The sequence below is a fragment of the Oreochromis aureus genome, linkage group 2, assembly GCF_013358895.1.
Source record: "Oreochromis aureus strain Israel breed Guangdong linkage group 2, ZZ_aureus, whole genome shotgun sequence".
NCBI classification, from domain to species: Eukaryota; Metazoa; Chordata; class Actinopteri; order Cichliformes; family Cichlidae; genus Oreochromis; species Oreochromis aureus.
The window spans coordinates 3,112,373-3,133,368 of NC_052943.1; the positions used below are offsets into that span (position 1 = coordinate 3,112,373).

A 20,996-nucleotide genomic window follows, 5' to 3' on the forward strand; every position below is an offset into this window, starting at 1 on the left:
GTACATTTATCCATGCCATGCCTTGCTGTTAAATGTAACAAACGTCTTTAAGCATAAAAAGGCATGTGCCCTGACTTTAAAACATAGTTATTATAGTTATGTTTTCGGTTTCCAGGCAAAACTATTTTGGAGTGGATGACGTGGTTTGGCATGTCAGCTTTCAAGAGACAGTCCTCAGAAACAACAGGCAGTAATGAGTAAGTCTGAGTCTAAATATATATTGTATATTACATTAGATTAGATTCATTAGATATTAGTGGAACATTTAATGAGAACACCTTGGTTGCTGTCCTAGGTTCTGAAATCTCTCATTTTAATGTGTTATTATATTAGATAGATATATAGATACTTTATTGATCCCATGGGGGAAATTATTGTTACAACCTTGTGATAAAGAATAAAAATAGTACCGTGTACAATAAACATCAAATAAACAACACATGAGGAGCCAAAGTTCTTTGCAACAGATTTCAGTAGTTAGTTAAAGATAAGTATTGTGTTTGTGAATGCACATTGTAAAAACAAGTGAGGAAAAAGAGCAAGGTGGAATAGTTGAAATGTGGCTTGATAAATATGGAGAGGGATAAATTTGCTGTTTTCCCGGAGGGACTGGTTGGCCGTGCTGTTGGGAAAATATATTTTTTCATTTGTTCTTAGAGCTCAAATATGGTACACCACAGGATAAACACAGTGGTCATTTTTATTTTGATATATTTCCTGCTATATCAAATGGCATTCCTATTTATTACCCGTGGAGAGCAGCAACAGGCTCGGATGAGAGTAAGCAGCCTCAGTTTTCAGTAGAGGAAGAAAGCGGAGACGTCACATGGAGAGATACAACAGCAGTAGCTGCTACACCACTAATCACACAACATTAACATAACTAGCTACTAAAAGCTAACCTGGCTAGCTAATTGCTTCGTCTTCTTCATGAAGTCGGATTTGCAAATTTGCAAGAAACAAATTTCATAGACGGTGCAAAGCGGAAAACAATATTACGGTCACACACAGCTACTGTGGCCTCTTCTTGCATCCAGTAGGCAGGGTATTTAGGCTAGCTAGCGACTCTGCCTTGGCTAGCGTCAGGCTAGCCAGCTAGCTAGCTAGCTACTAACATCGCTATCGGTAGTTAGCTAGCTAGCGAGCTGTAGTAACTTACGTCATGGAGGAACTAGTCGTGGAAGTAAGAGGGACAAGTGGGGCTTTTTATAAGGTAAGTTGTTGAGTTTTGTCGAGTTTTGTGACCACCGTTCACACACTATGTACCAAGTAAGCCTAACTAACATGAATTTGTGTCACGGGGCTAGCTTAGTGTTATATGTGGGCCTCGGTGCTTCTGCTCAACGTCTACCGGGACCTGAAACGTGTAAACAAAGCTAACGCTGCGGTGGGGCTCTACCATCAGCGGTAGTGGATAAATTGGTGAACTATTGGTGATCATGACGCTTAACCAGGGTAGCTGTTTAAGCGGTATCGGTAACGCTGATGTGACTGCTATACGATGGTACCCCTAAAGTGATGTGCAAGGACTGGTTGCAGACTCACAAACATCAGAATCAATCATGGGTTGGCTGTTTTTTGTTTTTTGCTTTGGTCAAAGTAAGTTAATTCAGAGCAGCACACAGGGGTGATGGTTTGGCTAACCTTTATTGTGCCCGTAGCTGCCAGGTGTTTTCTTGTTTTGTCAAGACTGCAGAGATTTTGGGGTCAGTCAACAAGTAGATCATAAATCCGATCCCGTGACCTGCGTGTATCACTGGGGTGGGGTAGGGGAGATAACATAAGCAGTACAATGGGATAACACGCTAATTAGCAATAATTACTTACATTTGAATATTGGTCAATTCAAGGACACAAGAATAAAATGACTTATGGTGAAGGATCTAAATAAAATGATACATTTATTATTTATTTATTGTACAGCTGTCAGGTTTGTTGTGGGATAAATATAGGATGACATGTATCTCAAGTAAAGTTCTGACAGATGTCTTTTTAAAACTAATAGTTTTGTTGTGGCCACATTAATGCGAGGTACATGAATGCTGTGAGTATGCTGTATAATCAGGGTAATTAGTAATTGAAATTAATCTTGATTCAGGCCACAGACCCTCATTAAGCTCAGCGGTTGCCATGTAAATCATAGACTTCTCATGCTGTGCTCAATACTTGTATACTTTCCCAAATCAAGAGGCTTTTCCTTTGAATGTAGGAAAGTTGAAGTTGGCACTGTCAGTTGTACTTTGGCTTTTAGCTAGGTGTGGCACGAGACAGAAACCATTCTTTTAATAGTTGTAATCATATTGTTAGCAAGTACAGAACCATATAAATGGGTGGGTGTGTCCGAATATTTGAATGGTGCTGTAGCTTGAATGATAAGTTTTACTGTCAAACAGCAATGAGAAAAGTTAGGCTAATTATTGTTAGATGGTAGTCTGGTTTGAAAAAATCCAGTCCCACCAGGTAACTCTTAAGAGTACTTTTATTAGCCATACATCTATCATAACCTACATGTATACCACTGTTATATTTAATGTATTTTACTATGTAGATCGATCTAATAAGATGACGTAGGTGTGACTCCTTACAAGTATAAGCAGATACACGACAAGAGGGCGACTTTGGCAGAGGTCTTTCTGCTCATCAGAAAATGCCCAGTGTGTTCACAGAGGCTTATTCAGAGTGCTTAAAACTTAGGCAGTTTGTTTTTCTCTTGGCCCAGTATGATGTCACTGAGAGCAAATATCCCTAATATTGTCATCTTAGGTACACAGTTCTGACTGAAACCCCACCCACCTGCTGTTCACACCTTCTGTTTGCCAGGGGTTGGCTGGCAGACAGTTGGCCTAATATGAGTGGAGCTAAAACAGTTTTAAGATGAATTGAGCTGCACCAGCAAGAGATAAATGTGGATTATTTTCAATTGTGAATCATGCAAAGCTAGTGTAGTAGACTGTAGTCGAGTAAAAGGAATAGTGTAATAGGTCCACTTTAAAGGAGACTTATTTACAGAGCAGTTACCTTTGCTAGATGGCAGCATACCTCCAACACAGGGAGTTGGATCTTTCTGCAGATCACTTGCATGATTTCAATGTTAATAAGCATTCAAATTTTGGTTAATGAATCAAGAGTTTTGAACGTAATCATTTTAGTTAGTTGTTGTGATGATGTTGATTGACTAAATGTGTAGTTGGCAAATAATTTTTTATAGTGTTTTTAATAATAGTTGAACTGGAAAATGACACCCTTGTCTCTGGCATTATAGCAGAATTTAAAATATGCTCTAGGCTGAAATGAACATATTAAAAATAATGAGTGCATTCATCTGCCAAGTGAGAATAATACTATAGAAATAATTGTAGAAAATGGTTCTGCCATAAATCACTTGAGTGAGAAACTAAATTTTGCTGTTTTTAAATTGCACCTTATGCAGCATAGAAGTCATTGCTCTTTTTTATTGTAATCTCAACAGCAGTACAACAATTGCAGTTTACTGCCAGTAGACTAAACTACATTATCTCCTAATGCACCCTCTGCCTTACCCTCATATTTTGTGTTTTGGTATTTTTCCGGTTTTAACAAGATTAATGTTCTTGCTAAAGTCTGAACTTGGTTCCTGAACTAGACAGTCAGTCAGTCACAATCCTAAACACGCTCACAGGTCAGTGAGGTCCTGTCAGAATTGGTTTATTTGTTTTTTTAACCTTGGGAGTTTTGAGAAGCTCTCTTTCTTGCTTCCTTCTTGCTTCATTTCATCCACCACTGACTGCTAGCTTGCCAGGTTAATGCAACCCATTGGCAAGGCTCTCTAGCGCTCTCTTTTCCTTCTAGGCATCGCATGGCCTACTTGCAGTGTTTGACACACATGACACACACATCAGCTGTGTGTAGAACCAGTGAGAGAGAGAGACTGAGCCAAACCTGACTCGAGCCCAAAGCTCAAACTCCAGAAAAGGAAATTATTTAGGTTGTTTCATTTCTAGGAGCATTAGGATAAGGTCAGGCTTAAGCAGTAGAACTGGTTTCTGTTTACATGGTCGATGCCAGTTTGACTTGCGCACTGACTATTTCAAAGATATGTCAAAACTGAATTTACTTCTGTGACTCTTGCAGGCCTTTGTAAAGGATGTTCACGAAGGATCTGTCACGGTAGCATTTGAGAACAAGTGAGTAAAGTAAAATATAACATTGTGTAATATGTCATATCTTTGGCAAACAATAAAATGAACTTTTTGTGTTTGTTCCTCTGTCCCAGCTGGCAGCCGGAGCGCCAGATCCCATTCCAGGATGTGCGCTTTCCTCCTCCAACAGGGTTCTGCAAGGAGATCAGTGAGAGCGATGAGGTCGAGGTGAGAAAGTGATTGTTGCCATCAGACATGGTGGGTTTGGAAAGCAAAGTTGGTATAGCTGGGGAGCAGGCTAACTTTGGAATAGCATGGAGAGTGAGTAGAGTTGAATTTTCAGCGTAAAATAAAATTTAAAAAAGAGTGATGCTCCTCACATAGTCTGAGATTATCTGTTCTATCGATGGTAAATTAGTCTGACTTATTATTTTTATCAATAATATTATTCACAATGATTTCCTGTATCAGTGTGTCAGTTGTTTCTGTGCCAGTTTACTCGTATCAGCTTTGTTTAAAGGTGGGAATGATTTCTGAAATGAGCTGTGTGTGTGTATGTGTATGTGTGTGTGTGTGTGTGTGTCTGTCAGGTGTATTCTAGGGCGAATGACAAAGAGCCATGTGGATGGTGGCTAGCCAAGGTTCGCATGGTCAAAGGGGAGGTAAGACATGCTCCAGTTCATCTGTAAGGCTCACCAAGCAGCACTGAAGCAACATGACTGTGTTAAATTTGCCTAAAACGCAGCCCAGACACTTGCTCCATTCTAAATGCTTTAATATCACAACATCCTTTATTAATACTAAATACAGCCATGTTTACTGAGCACATTCTACACTCATGAAATGTTATGTACTCATAAAAATCCTTTTTATCAAGCTCACCGCAGATATTTAACTTCAGTGTAACATAATTTCTCTGGTGACGGATGTCAGTGTGTGATTGAGTTTTACAATCCTAAACAACACATTAACTCAATGATTGATTGAATTCAGACTATATGCCCCAGATGTTCTTTATATCCTTGTATTTCCATTTTCCTCTGGATTTTTTGTGCACATAAGCTCTTCCTCTGTTTGTCCTCCTGTTGTCTCACCACCATCAGATTTACTTTCTTCAAAAAAAATTTTTAATAATAGTATGACTTATTTAAAATTTTGAAAAAAAAGTGATGTTTTTCTATTGGATCACTCATACTTGATCTGTCTTTGTTTCCAGTTTTATGTAATAGAGTACGCTGCATGTGAAGCCACATTAAATGAGATAGTGACGCTGGAGAGGTTACGGCCGGTCAACCCGAATAAACCAGCCACCAAAAACACCTTCATTAAGATCCGACTGGATGTACCCGAAGATCTACGGCAAATGTGAGTTTGACTTGCATGAATAAAGACTCATATTATTACTACTCACTGATGCTAGTCAGGGTTTGTGGGTAACCTCAGCAAATACAGTTGTGGTAAAAGGTTTATATACATTCATCATGGTATTTTGGGGCTTTGATGGTTTCTTTGAAGTGTTCTCTGTCAGGAGTGGAATGTCTGTACAGGAAACATAATTAATGAGTTTAAAAAAAACAAAGGTCTCGTGCACAAGTTTGAAATAATTTGGATTTACTCTAATCCACATGGGGCCAATAGCATGCATACACTACCCACTAACATGTGGTTAAATGTCCCTTAGCAAGGTGCGCCTCAACCAGAAGCTTTTGGTAGCCATCACCAAGCTCCTAGCATAATTATAGCTGGACTGCTCTTCTTGGCAGAATTGGTCAAGTTCATTTAAATTGGTTGATTTGTTGGTAAAGTTTAGGAAGTCCATTCCAGAGCCATTTCTAAATAACTACAAATTCCAGAAGCATCAATTTAATGTTACCACTTTGACGAGGTCTAGGAGAAGACCCCAACCGTCACCCTCAGATGAGAGGAATTTGGTTACAATGTTCAGAAACAGCCAAGGCTCAGCTGTGCCCTGAGATTGAGACTGCTGGAACATCAGCAGAGAAACTAGTTTTACATCACCAAGAAAGAAGCACCTGCTCTATAATTGACACCTTCAAGCATGATGGAAATTTGCACCTGTGCAGGTAGACAAGTCACATGCCTTCTTTAAACTTCTGTTTTAAAGTTTTATGGTCAGAAGAGACAAAGACTGAGCTATTTGGTCATAATGATAAGGTATATTTAGAGAGGTAAAGATCAGGCTTTCAGGGCTAAGACCTGTACCAGCTGTCACACATGGTGGTGGTGTCATCATGCTCGAGGGCGATTTTACAGAGCTGGACTATCTGAAATTCTTCAACTTCAAAAGACATAGTTCGGTGTTCCTACAGGACAATGATCCCAAACACATCAAAACTGGGTCTGGGATGGATAAGACAGACGAACATTTAGTTGCAACTTGAGTTGAGACAATTATCCGACTATTCGTCTGGGTGCATCTGTATATTTAATCCTATATACATATTTTTGACCCTGTGTGCATGAGAGAAAATCCAAAATAATTTCACATTTGTCATTAAAGTTGTATGCTGCACAATTTTTTCATCCTAGAAAATTAATCGTTCAAAGAAATAATTAAAAGCTTAAGATTACCGTGACATTCTTGACCACAACTGTACGGTCAAAACTTGACTTACTCCAGCTTGTATATGAGCCTGTACTCCCAGAAGATTTTGCATGTGTACATGTATCCATAAGCTGTTATCACTGAGGACAAATTCATTTATTAAGCAACTTGTTTGCTGGTTTCACTATGATAAAGTATACGTGTTCTTGTGTTTCCAGGTGCTCCAAGGAATCAGCGCACAAAGACTTCAAAAAGGCTGTGGGAGCGTTCAGTGTCACCTACGACTCAGAGAAAAAGCAGCTGGTCATTTTGGTTGGTCAAACTGTTGTTTTTCTTCTTAATGTGCTACATTTTCACACAGTCATGTCCTCTATTGACCCTTGCATAGCATCACTTTGAAGTGAAGTGCATCCGTAGGTGCACAGAACCTCACTCGTGTATGATATTAATGAGCGTAATGTTTGATTGTTACAGTCGGTGAATGAGGTCACAACAAAGCGGGCCAATATGATGAGTGACATGCACTTCAGGAGCCTCCGCACCAAGCTGTCTCTAATGCTGAGGAACGAAGAGGCCAGCCGACAGCTGGAGGTAGGTTACGCACAGCTCCAGCCTGTATGCCACTGTTTGGATCATTTTGCAGCCTCGAATGGAGAGTTTTTAAAGGATTTCTTTTCAGTAAACTTACACACCCTCTTTGCTCTTTTGTGGCATTTATTAAAGGTTAATTAATTTATTTTTTTGATGTGCATTTCTTCAGAGCTCCAGACAGCTGGCGTCTCGGTTTCATGAACAGTTTGCTGTTCGGGACGATTTAATGGGTCTGGCCATCGGGACTCACGGGGCCAACATTCAGCAAGCGCGTAAAGTTCCTGGAGTCACTAACATAGACCTGGACGAAGAGACCTGCACCTTCCACATATACGGAGAGGTAGGAGGGCTTTACTTGTACACAAATGAGCTGAGACATAGATATGTGTGTGGACCCAGCTTGCCCTCATTAATGTTAAGTAGGTACAAATTTAACAGACCAGCATGGGGTAAAAAAACACAAACAAAAGTAAGTATGCCTGTTTTGTATTTCATGGAAGGACCAGGATGCCGTCCGTGTGGCCAGAAGTTTCCTGGAGTTTTCTGAAGATATCATCAAAGTTCCCCGGAACTTAGTAGGTGAGAAAGTCGCTCAACCGAGACAAAGAGACAAAGAAATGAATCATCGGGTTCCTTTATTTTACTTGATTTAATCCAATTTCAAGTTCAGAGTGAGACTGATGTTTTTTCTCATGCAGGGAAGGTGATAGGCAAGAACGGCAAGCTGATTCAGGAGGTGGTTGACAAGTCCGGTGTGGTTCGGGTTCGTATTGAGCCTGAGAACGACAAAAAACCATCAGCAGCAGCGGCAGCAGCAGCTGATGAGGTCAGTAGTGAGAGAAAGTTGCATCATGTTGCTGCATTAAAAATCATCACAGTAAATACAGCAGTGTTAGAGCTCATTCACCAAGAGGATTCAAACTCTCGTGCTCTGAACCTCTGTCACAGGGAATGGTGCCATTTGTGTTTGTGGGAACCAAGGAAAGCATCTCCAATGCAACAGTACTACTAGACTATCACCTCAACTACCTTAAGGTTTGTGTCCTCAGTGATGTCATCTTCTACCAACCAAACATCAAAACGGAGCTAAAGGATGTGGTCATTGTTGACATTCTGTCATGTTTTTGTTCATGTCCACAGGAGGTGGATCAGTTGCGACTGGAGCGTCTGCAGATCGATGAGCAGCTGAGACAGATAGGCGGTGGAGGTGGAGGAGGGGGGACAGGGCCCCGAAACCCTAAAGACAAAACCTACGTGTTTGATAATGGAATGGGGCTCGGGATGGGCCGAGGAGGTGGAGGAGGGAAGCCCTATGGAGGAGGGGGAAGAGGTGGACGAGGGCGGAGAGGAGGAGGAGCTGCTTTTGCCTCAGGTTTGATAAAGTTACTGCATTCATATTACTGCGGGTAAAACTAAAGAGCTGATGTACTCTGCTCAAGTCAGTCAGCTGCAGATGTTTCATGTAAAATTTGTTACGTTGTTACTGTATTTAGTATCTGAACCTAAATGGAGGGAACAATAAAACATAGTCTGGATTAAAAGGAGTAACGTTTTTTAAGTGGCAGCTGATTTCAGATGCAACGTTTCAATCAGCTCAGCAAACATCGGCTAATGCATAAACTGTTTATATGCAGTTTGTCACACGGTGTGTTGCTAGCTACAGGTCCAGCTGCTGTATTTCACAGGTAGATAAAAGAATTACAGTTAACTTAACTCAGAGAAAGGTGAGAAAAACAGGAGAGGAAGAAGAACAGCGGTTATACTTGAAGGTGAGGACTTCTCAGTGCCATTTGATAGACAGGACATTTAAATCAAGCATCAGCTTATATCTTAATGAATTCAGTTGTTTAAATCAACTCTGAGCAGCACGTCAGCTGATCGCAGCCTGCACACAAAGAAAATGTACTGGAGCTCTGAACAAAGACTATTGTTACTTATTTCTAAGTGATTCTTCTCCCTACGCTGCACCACTACAACCAACCTTAGGTTTCCTCACCAGACAAATCCCACTTGAGCCGCTGACTACACTAATTCTTCTCTTTAGGTATGGAGGTAAAGTCACCCATCAGCTGGTAGCAGTATCCTCCAAAGAGCTACTTTTATAAAAGTGTCAGAGCTTCTACTTTTTTAAAATAAAAATTTTAATCAGTTTTTCACCTTTTACCAGATTTTTTTAACAGAAGTATGAATAGGAGAAAGTCTCCTGTGATTGTTTGGTTTAGATGTAAAAGGCACAATGACAAAGCAAACGAGCAGATTCTCTGCAATAGATTTTTGTTCTTGTGATTTCATTTCATATTGAAGTAAAGCGTTTGGACATCTGATATTTCAGTAAAAACGTTTCCCCAGGCGATGATCTGATTATGAAACGACAATTAATCAAAGGTTGAGTCTGTGTTGTCTTTCCGAGGCAGCCGAAATGAGGTTTGACTTTGTCCTCGGTCCCCCAGGCACCAACTCTGAGGCATCCAACGCTTCAGAGACAGAGTCAGACCACAGAGACGAGCTCAGCGATTGGTCGCTGGCCCCCACCGAGGAGCTAATGACAGGAGGTGGGACCCTGCCCAGACGGACAGATGGGAGGAAGAGAGGAGGCGGCGGCGGGCCGAGAGGACGAGGAGGGAGAGGAAGAGGAGGGGGAGGATATAAAGGTGATGGTTAATTATCATTGGCGGTCTTTGATCTTTTCACAGGACTCTTATCTCGTTCCACGATTTTTCTCAGCCTATTTGTGGAGCATTTACACTTTGTTTAGCATCAAAAATGATCAGTGCAAAAGCTTGCTAAATGTTCCTATTTATCAGATGATAATGAATGGAATTTGTTTTCATTCGAATCATAAAAAATGAAAACGATTAAAGAGAAAGAAGTTGGTGTGTAGTGACTCAAAATAAATAACATTTTGAGATGCTTTTCATCAAATTATGGCCTAAAGAATGGAAATAAATCACATCATGAGATCTCTGCAGACCTACCGTGCAAATAAATTCTCATTATGAGTTTTCTTTTCAAAACGATCCATATTTATATTGAAAGAAACGATTTCTCCCGACTTTAATCTAATTAGGATGTACACGAATTTCACCCTATTTTTACCTGGCAAAAAGAGGCCACCTAAGACTGAGTTTGCTGAGCCATGCGAAGATTGTTTACATGACTGTGGCTAACTTTGATTGCTAAATTGTTATTTTTAATGTTTGTTTAGGTGAAGACATGCAGTGGAACGAGCCGAGAACTCGTCACATCAGAGACTCAAAGACAAGAGGCCAAGAAGATACTCTGCAGGTAACAGTCACAAACAGCTGCTGCTAAATTATTTTCATGTCATTGTTTAAAGTCTAATATCTTTGAAACACTCCTCAAAATTCTGCAAACAAGCTTTTCAGTGAGCATGCCCTGATTGATCCTTCTTTCTGGCACTAAAAAATGGCCAAAATGCAGAAAAAGTTCAAGAATTCTAAATCCAGTATGACCTGAAATGAGTGACTAAATCCATTAAAGCATCAGGAAAGTGTTCAAGGATATTTTTCACAGTCATCTGTAGGACCAGGACTTTTTGTAGGCACATCTGTCACCCCTGGTGGTCATTAAAAGGAAAAAAACGACATCTGTCTTTATAGTTTTACACCTATAGTTTTTTACTCCGGTTCAAGTCAGATGATGCGTTTGGTTTGTTTTCACACAGAAAAGAAAATCCAAGTGAAATAAAATGCGTCACTACAAACCATGTGACCACTCAGTCGGCTCATTGGTCAGATGTGTCTGGAGCGGGTGCATAAAAAAATGTAAATACAGGAAGAAGGTGCTGTGCTCTGGACTACTGGAGAACGCAGAGAGTTTACGTTTATTTCACAGCTAGCTGCTGAACAGACCTTTGCGCATCTATACTGCCTTCCCGAGATCACAAAGCGTACATAGTTATGGGATGTTTTGTAGCTCAAACTTGTAACGAACACCTGGCAGTTGGTTCATGTTGTGTTGACAACTGCACAAATAAACCACACAAAATGTGGGAAAACGAACCAGAGTTAGATTTAAACTGACAACACACCGCAGGTGTGCTCACTGTTAGATCACCCTCAAGTGGCCATTACAGGAACTGCAGTTTTTGCCCACCAATTTTATTTTGCAGCTACAAAGTTTGGAAATTCTGTTTTAAGCAAGACATGTAAAGGAGGTGATGATTGTTTACAGAGAGATGATGTAGATCACTTACGATGATAAGATAATACAGCTGAATAATATTTGAGGCTGACTGTGTGACTATTTACGTTTGTATTTTGAGCCATGCTTATTTAATGAATTACCAGTGCTTTGCAAAAACAATCCAGCTACTTCAGCATACTGACAAATATTATGAGACTGCTACTAATTTTTGAATCATTTCTTCTGCAAATATTGCTTACCCTTACCCCACTGTCACAGTCAACAGTGCTATTTTCTGCATATCAAATTTTCCCTGTTTGACACTCCAAACCTCAGCTGTCAACAAGACACACTCTGTGTTGTCACACACTCAAAGTCCTGCCTGTTCTCGCTGAACATCACTGTAGGACACTTTCTAAGATGGGGCTATATTTAGTCCTAACTTAACTTTCTGCTTGATTCGTGATTGCAGCAGGTTTGACATATGTAAAGGTGCACAGCCCGTGCAGCACGGTGGTGTGATGGTTAGCACCACTGTCTTACAGCAAGAAGCTCCTGGATTTGAGCCACCTGGGGCCTTTCTGTGTGGAGTTTGCATGTCTTGCTCATGTCTGTGTGAGTTCTCTCCGGGTACACCAGCTTCTTCCCAAAGTCCATATACATGTGGGTTAACTTAACTGGGGATTTTAAGGTGGCCATTGGTGGTCCCTTTTGCCCCACAGGACCTCTGAGGTGATCTAAGGAACATTGGCAGTGGACACATTTGGTCCTTTCTGTGGAGGGAACTTGTTCTATAATGAATTGTGATATGAAACGCTTGAAGGCTGCGTTGTCTACATCAAGTGTTTTTGCACTGTGGTGGACATCACCACACTGTGCTGTTGGGACACCACAGCCCTTTCAGGTGCTACTGCTATATAAGGGTTTGCCCGTTCTGCAGCAGTTTTTAGGTGGGTGGTGCATGTTAAATAACAGCTGCATGAACACAAGGACCAAAGCTCTTTTAGCAGATTTGTGCATCATAACAAGGTGATCATTGTTTTTCACGTCAGGTGAAAGAGGTACTGAAATTGTGGCGTATAGCATTGTTCCTGCTAATTAAAGTCAGATTTTCAGTACAGCTGCGAATGGACTGTACCAAATGCTTCAGATAAGCACTGACATCTGTGTGAATGATCAGTGTATGCAGAGACAGGTGGAAGTCCGCCCTCTATCTATCACACAGTTTGTGTTGACAAGATATTAGACAGCTGGTCAGCTGGCATTGACTCATACACAGTAACAGACTGAACAGAGTTTAAACCGCTGTTCGTTTCTCAGCTTCGTTTTCTTTAGTCTGACCCTCCTAAACGCTCCTCCTCTGCTTCTAGTAGTGAATTTACATAGATGCTAAATATTTTACAGGACAGGCAAAATATCATTTCTATTACTTTTATTTTGTAATAACGTTTTCGTGAACGATGCATTTCTACAGTTTATTAACCAAATAAAGCAAAAAACATAATTACCATACAAAAACCTAAAATAACCAGGCTGAAACCAAACAGATAAATAACCTGGTGCAGGGAAGACTGAGACAGCTGCAGGTGCTGCCCCTCCCTGAGCCTGGTCCTGCTGAGGGGTTTTTCCTGTTAAAAGGGAGTTTTTCTTTCCCACTGTCTCTAGTGCTTGCTCATAGGATTGTTGGGGTTCTCTCTCATAATACTGTTACAATATAAAGCACCTTGAGGTGACTGCTGTTGTTATTTGGTGCTATATGAAAAACACCTAGCAGGCTGCACCCACGGCAGAGGGTAAAGGAAAAGTTAGCTGTGCAGTGTGGGTCCAGACTCTTACGGTTTTCTTTATATTTCCGCCCGCAGATTCGTGTGGACGGGAACAACGAGCGTAGCGTGCAGCACTCCTCAGGTGGCCGAGGCGGTCCGTCCTCGTCCCAGGGCAGTCTCAGTGGCAGCGGCGAGGGACAGCCCCGCCATCACCATCAGAGACCTACAAGAGACAGAGGGATGAAGAAGGAGAAACAGGACGCTCCCGCGCTGGTGAACGGAGTGTCGTAGATACCCCACTGGAGGACCTTCTCACTTAGACACACACACACAGGCAACTCATCACAGAACATCGTAGAGTCTCAGTCTCTGCTTTTTCTTTTCTGTCTCTGTCTAACACAAGAATACACATATTTCCATCAGCATGGAAGCGTTTACAGTAGTGAAGTCTTAGGCTGGAGGTGATCTTATATCTGCTGGTCTGGTCTGTTCTTGACTGGTGTTGTATCTCCTGCCCATTCTCTGGATGAAAGAAGAGGAGGAATTAGACTAAAGCTCATCTCACACACAACCATTAACCCCAAACATACTCCTGCCCCACTAAACCAACTACATAGAGTTTGTTTACCGATGCCCCATTTGGACTTGCTAATGTGAGAGAGAAAAATGAGGCAAAAGAAAAGAAATCATTGGCTGTCAGGAATCAAAGATTTGCAGCCACTGGAGAAAGCAGGATGGAATACGTGCCCCGTCTCCCTGTAAAGCACACTTTTAGGAGGTGGCTTCAGTTTTTTTCGGCAGGTCTAAATTTTATTTTTGGTTGTGTGAAATCTCCAACTCTAACACATCCTTTATAATGAAACTGTTTTGGCCAGAGAAGCGAGTCTCTGGGGGAAATCAGCTCCATTTTTCCACAGAGACTTTTGATGTTAACTATCAATTTAAACACATCTTTTCAATAAGGGGCAGAAACGTTTCGGTGTCACCCAAATGACATGCAATCCTATGGGGATTCAGACTGGAAGATGATGTTTGTAGAGGGCACTTTATGGACTTTCTTTCTTTCTTTCTTTCTCTCTTTCTTTCTTTCTTTCTTTCTCTCTTTCTTTCTTTCTAACGTAGTTATTGTTTCTTTTTCTTTTTTTGAACATTTAAAAGCATCCATGTTTCAGAATGAAATGCAAACGGGGATGCATGAGTTCTGAAGTCACCTGTGTTTTGTTTCCCGTTGCCTTGATATTCAGATTCAGTAAAACTTATCGAAACGTACAAATGGAGAGACATAAATCTGAGGCACACTGATGCACATAAACTGCTTAAACAGCAACTCCCATGAGTTTTTGTCAGGGTACATATTGTTATGAACTGTTCTCCTTTCCAAAAGAAGGTTACACTCGCGTACAATGAGCAGAAATGCATTATTCCTGCGTGTTTACAATTATTCTACCATAAACACTCCACATGTGTGCAGTGGTGTTAGGACACCATGAGGGACTAAGCTCCCTGAACTCATTCATCTCATCTGTAAAGAGCTGTCAGCAGGAATCACCATCCTATACCAGAGTCTTCAACCTCTTCAGTGAAGGGTGCAGGCTGAAGCTAGGCGTATTTTGGTTAGGTCCATGTAAACCTGGCTTGATGCCCGTTAAAGTCATTTCTTTTGCTTTCAGACAAGCAGGATGCATTTAGAGCAGCTAACTCCTGTCGCACCACTTTGTTTTTCTTAATTTATGAAACTCTTTGTATTTAATTTTGCCATGACAAACTCATTTGAAGTGTAACTGTAGAGGACATGACAGACTGTTGAGTTTTTCCTTGACAAAATAAAAATTTGGCCTAAGTTTTATTCTTTTTGGTGATCTTATTCCTGACCCGTTCAGTTCACATGTTTTCTTTTAGTTTTTTTTTTCTTCTTGTTTTTGAACCGTAGAGCAGAAAATTTCTTAAACTAACTGTGTGTAATAGCAGTCATGCTCCATCCATCGATTTTCTGATTCAGGGTCTTGGGGACTAGGGCTGATCCCAGCTGACTTTGAGAGGCAGAGGTCCATCACAGAGCCTTTTCCATCCACACCCACTGAAGTGTGTGAAAAGTCTTTATCTCTGTGCCTTTGATTTATGCTCCTCCATTTCTCTGAATTTGGCCTGAACAGATTAGAACTTTTCATCCTGCCTGTTCAAACCCAGCGCTACACCCCTCCTTTAAAACGTACTGCAGATGGATGTTTTGTAGAGTGGGTGGTTGTGTGACCCTGTTTACATTGGTTTCCATTCTTTTGAGGAGGCACAGCGGTGTAGCCTGCTGAGGTATTTTGTTCTAGGGTGAGACCAGTTTTCTGACCTTGCTCGATACTTTTCTGCCTCGAGTCAGAGCTCTTCGAGGCGCTGACGTAAACGACCGGAGTGGCAGACAGTTCGTCTTCAAACAGCTCAGTAACTTTGTGTTACCAGTGCAGGCTTTCAGACAACGAAGGTGCAAGACTAAGCAGGATATCGCTTCAAGCTCTTGAGGTGTTCCAACCTGCTGTTCGGTTGACACCCCAGTTGATCACTGACTTCGTAAATATGTTGACTAGAAGGATCCTTTGGTTCACCGTAAACATCTAAATAGCGAGAGTCAAATGTAGGCTGCAGCGAGGCTGTTGGTCATGGACATTGTCAAGTTGTCCTAAAGTCAAAGCGACTGCTGTGCTGTATACAGGCTAGTATAGAGAGGACCTGTGGACCTGTGGGTGATTATGATGAAAAGAATACTCATTAGTTAGAATAAAGTGACGGTCAGTGTAAAAGACAAGCAACAAAAAGCTGTTCTTAAGGTTTCTCTGTGCATTTGTAGGCACATTTCACAGGAACATCTCGCCACTGTAGTTTCTAGCACTGAATCTGGACTAGCAGGTTCGCTGTGGGTTGTCCAGGTTACATTTATTCCACTGGTTGTTGCAGTAGCATAGGACTTTCCCAGGAATAATCCACTGGATATAAAGTTAGATCACACAGCGTTAAATGAAACTAAGTCGTCATGGGTGATGACGATACCCTAATCTTTTTGTTCCTTTAAAAAATTGTTCCACGAGTATTGGCAATCAGATTGTCCGAGGTCTGAGTAAAGTTTAGTAAGAAAATTGGTACCAATCTCTACTAAACAATGACGATTGAGCCATTGCGTATTTAGATTAGCAGGGGCTCTAAACAGTTAGCCAAAGCTAACCAAACTTGGTGACCAGCACCTCCAAATGCTGGTCGGAGGACCAGCGAACCAGTCACATTCATTTAGGCTTTCTTTTTCTGATTTTGTTAATCTCATTTTTGCCTTTTTTCGATTTAAACTTTACTATGAATTAAGGTGTACTGACCTAGATTTATTGGTGAGAAAAGCAGTAATGGTATTGCCCAACAGACTGCTTTTATTAAGAGCACCATCAATAAGCACTGCATAAAATAAATTTACAGTATGTTCAATTAAATTCCAGACTGACAGAAACAAGAGCTTTCTCCTCTTGGTATTCACCAGCTCACTGGTAACCCGTCCTCGGTTATGTTTTGAATCCTGTTCCTAACCCTAGATTTGTCACCAGTAACCTGGGGGATGACCAGAGGTTAAAAGTCGTGGCGAGCAAATCCATTTGAATGTAGACTAGAATGCTGTGAATGCTCAGGGAAACCTTAACTATATTTTGTGTAACATGTGCCTTTAATTGTGGCTAGCATCACAACGTAGACTTGTAAATCAGGGATGATGAGACGTTACTAACGGACCAGATGAATAAAGACGGCAGCTCCTGTAGCGCAAATCCTCTTTGGTCGTCACTGACAATGCTGAGCATCTCGAGCTTCCTCTAAAAGTCAAAGGGCCGTTTATGAGACGGGTGATTTTTGGCGCTTCAGGAAACTGCCTTGTTTAACCACCTGGTCTGGAAACACTGAAGGTGTTGTAACCTTGTACAGTTGACAAACGTAAGCCTGTAGCTCGGGACCTGGTTCGACTTGTTTCTGAAATGGATTCGGTTACTTCTGTGGGAACATGCAGAGGTAGACTCTGAGCGGCTACTTTCATGCCAAAGAGAGGCCTGTTCTCTGTACTCACACCTTTTAAAGGGTTTTCAATAAAGACGACCCGGTGCGATCCGGTGCAGCGTCACTGCCGCTCTCACCGGAACGAGAAAGGAGCTGAAGAGATTTCAGAGGTTGAGCCAGGTCTTCTCTTTAACAGACATCAGTGTACTTTTTGAGTCTTGCATGCACTTAATTTTTTTGGATCTTAAACACATTCAGTAGATTTGGACACATTCAAAAGATAAGTTTAAGTTCGTTTTCTTTTTTTTGGATCAGTGTTGCTTTGTCTCAGTTCTTCTAGACCTGAGTCCAGCTAGCGAAGCCAGCGATGAATAACATCATATGTCAGTGAAGAGACAGTGATACCACTTTCACCTTTTTTAGGAAATGTCACAGGAAGTAACCAATCGTGAAACAGGCTTTCTTTGAATTCCACTTTTTCCTTTTACAAAAAAGTATTATGGCTGTCGGCTTTACTTATCACTAATCTGTTAGGACCTTTGCTTTTACTGCAGCCATGTTGCATTTTTTTTCTCTGTAAGCGTTCTCTGCAGTGCATCGACAGATTGCTCGAGTGAAAGTAACCCATATATTGTCAGTAGAGCTTCAATAGTATGGAGTTGCTGTATTTAAAGAAAACGGTTAGAAAAAGAAGGGAGGATGGCATACTGTATATAATGATGTCATTATTTGTCCGAGAAAAGGTGTTTCAAATGTGCACTTAACCTGATATATTCTTTTTTTCCCTTTTTTTTCTGTTTAGTTTGCTAGAACTCTTGATAATAAACTTAACGTGTGGAAAAAATAGTGTCCTCCAAGCAGGATTGAGTCACATTCAGCTTTCATTAATAATGAGATGTCCATAATTCTGCACAACTTCACTGAAAGAGAGTCTTTTGGTTTTGTTTTGTTTTTGCCAGATGGGGAAAATCCACAATGAATGATTGAAATCACATACAGAAGGTTTGCTAAGACTGATTTTGACTAGCCTGTACAGTGTTATGTTGATTCAGTGGCACTGTGTTACTTTTATAATGCGTCCACTGTTCTGGAACAGCAATTAAGTCCATCCAAATAATGCACCAAAGTTCATAGTGATACTCCACCCAAAATATATTATTTAGTATACCTGTCTGGTTGGGCATAATTTAATTTAAAAACTGTCCAGTGACATTTTTCAGCTCAGGTCAGGTAATGATTGGCCATGTTTACCACTTGCTACCACGGACGGTGCAAGGTTAGGGCTGAGTTTTGTCTTAGCCATACGTACATTTTCAGCGTTAATCCATTGATTTCTTTTATTTGGATGTTCCAAACAGCCACCAGTTTTTTTTAAAGGGCTGAGGTTAAACTAGCTAGAACCTGACCAATATCAACAGATAGTCCTGAAATATGATGAAACCATCAACATTAGGCTCATGTCTGTGTGCTAACAGATGCAGCTAAGAGGTGGTTAGCCTAGCTAAGCACAGGTTCTATCCAAAGTTTAAAGGCGCCTTTAGGGTTGCTGAAGATGCACTGAAATGTAAAAATGTGGTGATTTAAGCTTGTAATTGGTAATTAAAAAGCATTCATTTAACTATTAGGTACAACTGGTTATTGGGTGACCATAAGTCTGCCTAGCTGTTTACTGCATAGCATAATGCCATGCTAAGCTAATCACCTCTGTTTATTTTTCTCCCATAAAGGATGCATTGGTCTACCTACAAGCATGTACCAGCTTTGGTAAAAGCTTGCCTCCTTCTGTAACTGAAGTAACTCATGTTTAATGTGGATTTTTCCCTTTAATTTAAAGCCAGTAAATGTGTCTTATACCCTTGACTTGTCATCTTTTTATGTACAGAGACCCAAATGACTAATGAGAGTTTTGTTAGGATTCCCTTAACCTCTTTTTCTTTTAAAATATTGTAATGTTTTCATAAATTTACAGGTAAGACTTTTCTTGCAAGAGCTGATTCTCTTTGAAATGACAAACAAACCCTTGTATTGAGTCTACAAATGTCCTACTTTCACACCGTTGCACCAGTGACGATGAAATTCTTTGCATTTTTGTGTGAGCTACAACCTGCTTGTTGGTGTATTTTATTGTGCCTCCTAACACAAAGTTCAGAGTAGAAGTTTTTAATTTCCAGACCGAAGACTACATTTGGGAGAGCTGAAGTTTGTTTTTTCATGCTTTGGTTGCCTTTTTAGGGGCATTACTAACAAACTATAGTTTTAAACCAAGGCTTATATACTGTGGAAAATGTACATTCAAAAAAAAAAAAAAAAAAAAGCAGTAAAGGACTGTTGCATGCTGACCAGTTTGGGTCATTGGGAAAATGGTACTAAGTAAGCCTTTACGTTCAAGTTTCCACAACTCACTGGTTCTGGCCTTGCTATTCAGTTCTGTGGTTTTTGAGTGACTTGCATTGGAAACAACTCACTGTGAGTATCCTGATACATGCTATCTCTATGTGGTCACGAGGGATGAGGCATCAGAAATGTTTCCCTAGAAATAGATTTGCGTGATATTTGAAGTCCCTAAAGAACGTTTAAGACTAGAAACGCTTCACTGTGTCCACCTCAGTGGCACTGATTCCTAGAGATTAATCTAAAGAACCGTAAAGGTTGTAAAGATGCACTGTACATTGTTTGACACCCCAGTTTAAATTTCAGTGGTGGCGTTTAAAATGCCTCCCTAAAAAGCTGTTAACCCACATGAAGTTTCAAAATGTGAGCTAGTGGGTTTGGGATGGAGGTTTGTCTGCTTGTGACATTTTCAACCTTTTTATTGTCATTGCAAATAGACTGTTAAAAACTGAGTGCAGAAATAACTTTCACTGGAGGTTTCTGCTTTACAGGACAACAAAGAAACAAAATGGCATGATTTAAAGTTTACTGTCAGTTGACATAAATACAACAATACAAGTATTGGACAGTTTTTCTTATGAAACGTTGCTGTGTTGAAGATGTTTTCTGGCAGATTGTCTGGTGGTACCTTGTTTTTCTTGATAGAGGGGGGATCTGGATGATTTGATGTCCATTTGGTGTGGATTCTTACTCTTACAGCAACAGTTTAACGTACAAAGGCAGTGAAGTGACCAAAGTATGGACCCAAGCTTGTACACAAATCTTGATCTTTGACTGGACATGCCAAAAGAGAAGCTCTCTATACTGGCTTTCTGTATGTATCAAACATACAAGGATAAAATTCAGCTCCTCTTGGCTGTAATACAAGCCCATGTGACCTTTTGCGTCCCTCACTAAGCTGTTAGTCACGTCGGGGTTGCAGCATGGTTCACGGGGAACCATCTAAAGACATAAGACCTAAAATTGTCATTGTTGTTGGTTGCTATTCCACAGCACATGTCAGCAGACATTTATTTGCAGAATGTATATAACATAAGCAAATACTATCTAGGCACATTGTTGGCTGTTCAACTATATTATGCCAGGAAGTAAAGACACGCAGAGAATCTGTAGATACTTCAACCAGGGTAGAGAAAAAAAAAAAAACGCTGTAAAACCTTGTGTGCACTTTTTGGGCATTTTTCTTTTCTTTTGTACATACTACTACTAGCATTTAAGATGTTTGGGTTGACATGTCTGGTTATAGTGCAATATATTTTGTATGCAAGCAGTTTCAATAAATAAAGGTCGATCTTCCTCAATTAGTGCTGGCTGTTTTTTTTATTTTTATTTTACCTTAGCATGCGGCCAATTTGATAACAGAACTATCCTCCAAGATCATTTGATTGTTGGTCCCTTGTTTTG

At 40.6% G+C, this 20,996-nt stretch overlaps 1 protein-coding gene across 1 annotated transcript; it reads left to right on the top strand.

The window, feature by feature from the left end:
• The first annotated feature begins 703 nt into the window (after positions 1–703).
• fmr1 (FMRP translational regulator 1) lies at positions 704–20,893 on the top strand. Its single transcript, XM_031749851.2, has 15 exons — positions 704–1,213; positions 4,111–4,163; positions 4,253–4,346; positions 4,709–4,780; positions 5,335–5,483; positions 6,903–6,996; positions 7,159–7,275; positions 7,445–7,615; positions 7,776–7,854; positions 7,974–8,101; positions 8,224–8,310; positions 8,416–8,647; positions 9,726–9,926; positions 10,481–10,560; positions 13,284–20,893. The coding sequence occupies exons 1-15, from the start codon at positions 1,163–1,165 to the stop codon at positions 13,476–13,478; spliced, it is 1,803 nt and encodes a 600-aa protein (XP_031605711.1). The 5' UTR covers positions 704–1,162; the 3' UTR covers positions 13,479–20,893.
• Positions 20,894–20,996: the final 103 nt, after the last annotated feature.